A 7,892-nucleotide genomic window follows, 5' to 3' on the forward strand; every position below is an offset into this window, starting at 1 on the left:
TGCTTTGTGAGACAAGGATTCCAGATATTGTGATTTGTGCTCAAGATCCCAAAGACTTTCAATAAGATAAAAAAAATTGGAGCTAGAAATGACAAATTACATCCTCGCTCGCTGGGATACCTGCAAAGCATGCCGAAGTGCAATGAGATGTAAACAACTAATGATGACAGGAAATTCGTTGGGCCAGATCTTTACCTACTGATTTTGCATCATCTTATTAATCTCACCTGGAGTCTGAAAAGTCCTGCACAAACACTACTGACATTCTTCAAGATCCACATTTAACAGGCACTTCTGCAAGACTGGTAATCAACCAGACAAAGTAATATAACCATACTGTAAAGAACACGGACACTAAACCAAGGGGATATGATGTCAGTTGAGCCTCTGGAAACACATGCAACTTGGATGAAGGCCAGTGTGATTAAACCTGCTGTCTGGGGACATTCTTAGAAATAAGTGTTGTGCTCTCAGAGGGGTCCTTAATCCAAGGCCAGTCACACAAACACAAAGTGTGGAAAGTCACGAACCGCATGAAACCAGTGTCAAAAAGCTGCACTGGTGACCGGAAGCTTTATACAACACATTGAAATGATTAATTCAGAGACACAAATACCTTAAGAAGCCTGTATGTGCCAGGCAATGTTTGAATAAAATCAGTTCAGAAAACAAAAAGAAGAAAAATGTTGAATTGTAAATACAATTATTTCTTGTTATGTAGAAAATTCCCTGAAATTTATTCAAGGTACTGATCGTGAATGTATTGTATTGTATGTATTGTATGCCCTGATTTCTGACACTGTATCTACACACACACACACACACACACACACACATATATGTATATATATATATATATATATATATATATATATATATATATATATATATATGTATGTATATGTGTGTGTGTGTGTGTGTGTAGGTATGTGTGTAGAAACTGCCAAGCAAAGACTCACAGCCTTGGCCAGCCGCTTGAGGAGGTACACCAGAGAGATAGAAGGCAGGAGAATAAACCAGCTGTTCTCCACAGAACCAGCAAAGGTGTACTCTCAGTGGCAAGAGAACAGCACCACCAAGGCTGGAGACGGAGCAATACTGGAAGAGCATATGGGAGAAGGACGCAACCCATAACGGCAATGCTCAGTGGCTAGTGGATCTGAGGGCAGACCACAGCGACCTCCCTGAACAGGGTCCAGTAACCATCACAGTGGCAGATATCCAAGAAAGGGTCTCCAGTATGAAGAGTTGGACAGCACCAGGGCCCGACATGGTTCACGCCTACTGGCTAAAGAAGCTGACTGCACTCCACGAGCGTCTGGCAGCACAAATGAACCAGCTGCTAGTTAATGAGAGACACCCGGAATGGCTAACCGAAGGTCGGACGGTCCTGATCCCCAAGGACCCCAAGAAGGGACCGGTCCCCTCCAACTACCGACCAATAACCTGCCTCAGTACTACATGGAAGCTCCTGTCAGGCATCATATCGGCTAAGATGAACAGGCACATGGGTCAATACATGAGCGGGACACAGAAAGGAATTGGCAAGAATACCAGAGGCGCAAAACACCAGCTACTGGTAGACAGAACAGTCAGCCGAGACTGCAAGACCAGACTGACCAACCTGTGCACTGCCTGGATTGATTACAAGAAGGCCTATGACTCAATGCCCCACAGCTGGATACTGGAATGCCTAGAATTGTACAAGATCAATGGGACCCTGAGAGCCTTCATCAGGAACTCAATGGGGATGTGGCGTATAACACTAGAGGCCAACTCCAAGCCCATAGCACAAGTCACCATCAAGTGCGGGATCTACCAAGGAGATGCTCTGTCCCCACTGCTGTTCTGCATAGGCCTGAACCCCCTCAGTGAGATCATTAACAAGGCTGGCTACGGATACCGACTACGGAACGGAGCAGTTGTCAGCCACCTCCTGTACATGGATGACATCAAGCTGTATGCCAAGAGTGAACGAGACATCGATTCACTGATCCACACTACCAGGCTATACAGCAATGACATTGGAATGTCGTTCGGACTGGAGAAGTGTAGTCGGATGGTAACAAAGAGAGGGAAGGTAGTCAGAACTGAGGGGATTGAACTACCAGAAGGCAACATTGCAGACATAGAGGACAGTTACAAGTACCTGGGGATCCCGCTGGCGAATGGGAACCATGAAGAGGCCGCTAGAAAAGCTGCAACCACCAAGTACCTGCAGAGGGTCAGGCAAGTCCTGAGGAGTCAGCTGAATGGTAAGAACAAGATCCGGGCCATCAACACGTACACCCTGCCCGTGATCAGGTACCCTGCTGGGGTAATGGGCTGGCCAAAGGAGGAGATAGAAGCCACTGACATAAAGACAAGAAAGCTCCTACCATGCATGGAGGGTTTCACCCCAAGTCCAGCACCCCGAGGCTGTACGCTAAGCGGAAGGAAGGGGGCCGGGGACTGGTGAGTGTCAGCACCACAGTCCAGGATGAGACAACGAACATCCAAGAATACATTGGGAAGATGGCCCCAACTGACCGAGTGCTCAGTGAATACCTCAGGCAGCAGAAACCCAAGAAAGAGGAGGGAGACGAGGAACCATCATGGAGGGACAGGCACCTGCACGGTATGTACCACCGGCAGATAGAGGAGGTGGCTGATATCCAGAAATCCTACCAGTGGCTGGACAAAGCTGGACTGAAAGACAGCACAGAGGCACTAATCATGGCAGCACAAGAACAAGCTCTGAGCACAAGATCCATAGAGGCTGGGGTCTATCACACCAGGCAAGACCCCAGGTGCAGGCTGTGTAAAGATGCCCCAGAGACAATCCAGCACATAACAGCAGGGTGCAAGATGCTAGCAGGCAAGGCATACATGGAACGCCATAACCAAGTGGCCGGCATAGTGTACAGGAACATCTGTGCCGAGTATAATCTGGAAGTCCATCCATCCATCCTCATCCGCTTTGTCCGGGGCCGGGTCGCGGGGGCAGCAGCCTAAGCAAAGAGGCCCAGACCTCCCTCTCCCCAGCCACCTCCTCCAGCTTATCCGGGGGAATACCAAGGCGTTCCCAGGCCAGCCGAGAGATATAATCTCTCCAGCGTGTCCTGGGTCTGCCCCGGGGCCTCCTCCCGGTGGGACATCCCTGGAACACCTCACCCAGGAGGCGCCCAGGGGGCATCCTTGTCAGATGCCCGAACCACCTCAGCTGGCTCCTTTCGATGTGGAGCAGCAGCTGCTCTACTCTGAGCCCCTCCCGGATGGCCGAACTTCTCACCCTATCTCTAAGGGAGAGGCCAGCCACCCTTCGGAGGAAGCTCATTTCTGCCGCTCGTTCTTTCGGTCACTACCCACAGCTCGTGGCCATAGGTGAGGGTAGGGACGTAGATCGACCAGTAAATTGAGAGCTTCGCTTTTACACTCAGCTCCCTCTTCACCACGACGGACCGGTGCAGCGTCCGCATTACTGCAGCTGCAGCCCCAATCCGTCTGTCGATCTCCGGCTCCCTTCTCCCATCACTCGCGAACAAGACCCCGAGATACTTGAACTCCTCCACTTGGGGCAGGAACTCATCCCCGACCCGGAGTGGGCACTCCACCCTTTTCCGGCTGAGAACGATGGCTTCAAATTTGGAGGTGCTGATCCTCATTCCCGCTGCTTCACACTCGGCTGCGAACCGTTCCAGTGCGAGCTGGAGGCCCTCACCCGATGAAGCCAACAGAACCACATCATCTGCAAAAATCAGAGATGAGATTCTGAGGCCACCAAAGCGAAAGCCCTCCGCCACTTGGCTGCGCCTAGAAATCCTGTCCATAAAAATTATGAACAGAACCGGAGACAAAGGGCAGCCCTGGCGGAGCCCATCACCCACCGGGAACGAGTCCGACTTATTGCCGGCAATGCGAACCAAGCTCTTGCAATGGTTGTATAGGGATCGAATGGCCCGTGGCAATGGGCCAGACACCCCATATTCCCGCAACACCTCCCACAGGACACCCCGAGGGACACGGTCGAATGCCTTCTCCAAGTCCACAAAACACATGTAGACTGGTTGGGCAAACTCCCATGCACCTTCAAGTATCCTGGAGAGGATAAAGAGCTGGTCCAGTGTTCCGCGACCAGGACGAAAACCGCATTGTTCCTCCTGTATCCGAGGTTCCCCTGTAGTTGGAACACACCCTCCGGTCCCCTTTCTTAAAGATGGGGACCACCACCCCGGTCTGCCAGTCCACAGCTACTGCCCCTGATCTCCACGCAACATTGCAGAGGCGTGTCAACCAGGACAGCCCTACAACGTCCAGAGCCTTCAGGAACTCGGGGCGGATCTCATCAACACCAGGGGCTCTGCCACCAAGGAGTTGTTTAACTGCCTCAGTGACCTCGCCCCCGGAAATTGGCGGGTCATTCCCCTCACCCCCAGACTCTGCTTCCTCCTCGGAAGACGTGTCAGTGGGATTAAGGAGGTCCTCGAAGTATTCCTTCCACCGCCTGACAATTTTCTCAGTCGACGTCAGCAGCGCTCCGCCAGCACTATACACAGTGCAGGTAGAGCACCGCTTTCCCCTCCTGAGACGTCTGACGGTTTGCCAGAATCTCTTCGAGGCAGTCCAAAAGTCTTTTTCCATGGCCTCTCCGAACTCCTCCCACACCCGAGTTTTTGCTTCAGCCACTGCCCGAGCCGCATTCCGCTTGGCCTGTCCATACCTGTCGGCTGCCTCCGGAGTCCCACAGGCTAACCAAGCCCGATAGGACTCCTTCTTCAGCATAGTGGCTCCCTTCACCTCTGGTGTCCACCATTTGGTTCGGGGATTACCACCACGGCAGGCACCAACCACCTTGCGGCCGCAGCTCAATGCAGCAGCTTCGGCAATGGAGACGCTGAACATGGTCCATTCGGACTCAATGTCCCCAGTCTCCCTCGGAATGCTGTTGAAGCTCTGCCGGAGGTGTGCGTTGAAGATCTCGCGGACTGGGGCCTCTGCTAGACGTTCCCAGCACACCCTCACTACGCGTTTAGGTGCACCAGGTCTGTCCAGCGTCTTCCCCTGCCACCTGATCCAACTCACCACCAGGTGGTGATCAGTTGACAGCTCAGCCCCTCTCTTTACCCGAGTGTCCAGAACATATGGTCGCAGGTCTGCTGATACGATTACAAAATCGATCATCGACCTACGGCCTAGAGCGTCCTGGTGCCACGTGCACTTATGGACACTCTTATGTTCGAACAGGGTGTTCGTTATGGCCAAACTGTGATTAGCACAGAAGTCCAATAACAGAGCACCGCTCGGGTTCAGATCAGGGAGGCCGTTCCTCCCAATCACGCCCCTCCAGGTCTCGCTGTCGTTACCCACGTGAGCATTGAAGTCTCCCAGCAGGGCAACAGAGTCTCCAGGTGGAGCACCCTCCAGCACCCCCCCCCCCAGGGACTCTAAGAAGGCTGGGTACTCTGAACTGCCACTCGGCGCATAGGTGCAGATGACAGTCAGGACCCGTTCCCCGACCCTAAGGCGCAGGGAACAAACCCTCTCGTCCACCGGGAAAAACCCCAACGTACCGGCAGCAAGCCGAGGGGATATTAGGATACCCACCCCAGCCCGCCGCCTCTCACCAAGGGCAACTCCAGACTGAGACAGAGTCCAGCCCCTCTTCAGGAGACTGGTTCCAGAGCCCAAGCCATGTGTAGAGGTGAGCCCGACTATATCTAGCCGGTACCTCTCAACCTCACGCACTAACTCAGGCTCCTTCCCCACCAGAGAGGTGACATTCCATGTCCCTATTGCCAGTCTTGGCAGCCGGGGGTCAGTCCGCCAGGGCCTCCGCTCCTGGCCGCCACCCGGCACACAATGCACCCGACCCCTATGGCGCCTCCTGCGGGTGGTGGGCCTGCGGGAGGATGGGCCCATGTCTCCTCTTCGGGCTGTGCCCGGCCGGGCCCCATGGACTAAGGCCCGGCCACCAGACGCTCGCCCTCGGGCACCCTCCCCGGGCCTAGCTCCAGGGCGAGGCCCCGGTAACCCTATCCCGGGCAGGGTAAACTGTTCCCTCGGTTTCCTTTTCATAAGGGTCTTATGAATCGCTCTTTGTCTGGTCCCTCACCCAGGGCCAATTTGCCATGGGAGACCCTACCAGGGGGCAAAAGCCCCCCGACAACATAGCCCCTGGGATCCCTGTGACACACAAACCCCTCCACCACGATAAGGTAGCGATTCAAGGAGGAGTAATCTGGAAGTCCCGAGGTCAAAATGGGAGATGCCCCCAAGGGTGGTGGAGAATGACCGAGCTAAGATCCTGTGGGACTTCCAGATACAGACGGACAAAATGGTGGTGGCTAACCAACCGGACATAGTGGTGGTAGACAAACAGAAGCAGACGGCCGTAGTGATCAATGTAGCGGTTCCGAATGACAGCAATATCAGGAAGAAGGAACACAAGAAGCTGGAGAAATACCAAGGGCTCAGAGAAGAGCTCGAGAGGATGTGGAGAGTGAAGGTAACGGTGGTCCCCGTGGTAATCGGAGCACTAGGTGCGGTGACTCCCAAGCTAGGCGAGTGGCTCCAGCAGATCCCGGGAACAACATCGGAGATCTCTGTCCAGAAGAGCGCAGTCCTGGGAACAGCTAAGATACTGCGCAGGACCCTCAAGCTCCCAGGCCTCTGGTAGAGGACCCGAGCTTGAAGGATAAACCGCCCGCAGGGGCGTGCTGGGTGTTTTTTTTATATATATATATATATATATATATATATATATATATATATATATATATATATATATATATATATAATGGAATGGAAAGACTGTAGCTCAGACAAACTGCCGTCATTTATTTTTGCATTTGGTGATTAGTTAAACGGGGGAGAGGGGTGTAAAAATGGGGAGTTTTTTAAAAAAAGCAGATGGTCTGATAGAGACAGAGCTGGGCGGGCCAAAATTCCAAATTTGCAAATAATCTGCGATTCCATTTACACCTTATATAAAAATAAAAAAACTCAAATATGTGATTTTGAGGAAAGAAGATGAGTTTTTTGAAGTTTAATCAATACCAGAAGAGGGACTTTAGTAAAAAGCTAATGCAGGGCACTCTCTTCTGAATATAATGAGCACCTCACTGCTGATTATTACTAATAATCTCATTAGGAAATCAAATATTTCATCAAGCAGGGAAATGTTAATGTTCTGAGTGCATGATAATGCACTTACCTCTAATAATGTGGTTCTCTGATTTCACACCCTCTTAAGGTCTAATATTTAATGCATTAGGTGAACTTTCATTCAAGGCCACAATTAAGAAACACTAATACTACAATGAATGTGGATCTAACTGCACCCATCTCTTCATTTCAAGATATTTTTGATACCTTGGAATAAAGAGACCTCTGATATGCAGGTAGATACCCTGAAGCACAGACCTTCAAATTATTAAAAAAAAACCTAGAAGGAAAATGTTGTTTGGGCATAAAAATCATTCATTTCAACTCTCCTTGGGCAGTTTGTCTGTTTATTTGAAACTGCGAGAGCTAGTTACTTAGCCATAATGGCCTTTCCAGCCTCGGTGTTTATGAATAAAACTGACAACACATTTTAATCAAATCTATCTAACTTGCAGGTTGGTCAAACATATCCTATTGTATATAGAATGTGTTCCTAAAAATGGGTAATGTTACGGGTTTTTTTTCAGTATATTTAGAATTCAAATTGGAAAAGAAAAGGGTCACATGGTTGCAAATTATGACCTTACACCCCTTTGTAGTGCTTCAGTTTTCCCATTCATCAGTGACGATATGTCAAAACCACTGTTCAACAATAGCCCAAATGAATTTGTGCTGCTTCTCCTCAGATAAAAGAGGCATTGCTACAGGGAAAATGCTGAACAGCTACTGTGTAAGCCCTCCAGCATGTC

The 7,892-nt window shown here is 50.8% G+C and overlaps 1 protein-coding gene across 1 annotated transcript; it reads left to right on the forward strand.

The window, feature by feature from the left end:
- Positions 1 to 2,674: 2,674 nt before the first annotated feature.
- On the forward strand, positions 2,675 to 6,687 carry LOC147339379 (uncharacterized). The gene is made up of 2 exons (XM_086299354.1): positions 2,675 to 2,921; positions 6,211 to 6,687. The coding sequence occupies exons 1-2, from the start codon at positions 2,716 to 2,718 to the stop codon at positions 6,653 to 6,655; spliced, it is 651 nt and encodes a 216-aa protein (XP_086155480.1). The 5' UTR covers positions 2,675 to 2,715; the 3' UTR covers positions 6,656 to 6,687.
- The last annotated feature ends 1,205 nt before the right edge of the window (positions 6,688 to 7,892 follow it).

The sequence above is a fragment of the Aulonocara sp. 'chitande type north' Nkhata Bay genome, linkage group LG1, assembly GCF_057382095.1.
Source record: "Aulonocara sp. 'chitande type north' Nkhata Bay isolate Kocher_YH1m ecotype deep benthic linkage group LG1, A_spYH_male_GT1.1, whole genome shotgun sequence".
Classification (NCBI taxonomy): Eukaryota; Metazoa; Chordata; class Actinopteri; order Cichliformes; family Cichlidae; genus Aulonocara; species Aulonocara sp. 'chitande type north' Nkhata Bay.

What these genes read in the sequence shown, in the direction of transcription:
- LOC147339379 (XM_086299354.1), top strand. Translation starts at nt 2,716, where the DNA reads ATGGCAGCACAAGAACAAGCTCTGAGCACAAGATCCATAGAGGCTGGG. An exon ending in TACAGGAACATCTGTGCCGA is followed by an intron (nt 2,922 to 6,210) that starts GTATAATCTGGA and finishes CGATTCAAGGAG; the next exon opens with GAGTAATCTGGAAGTCCCGA.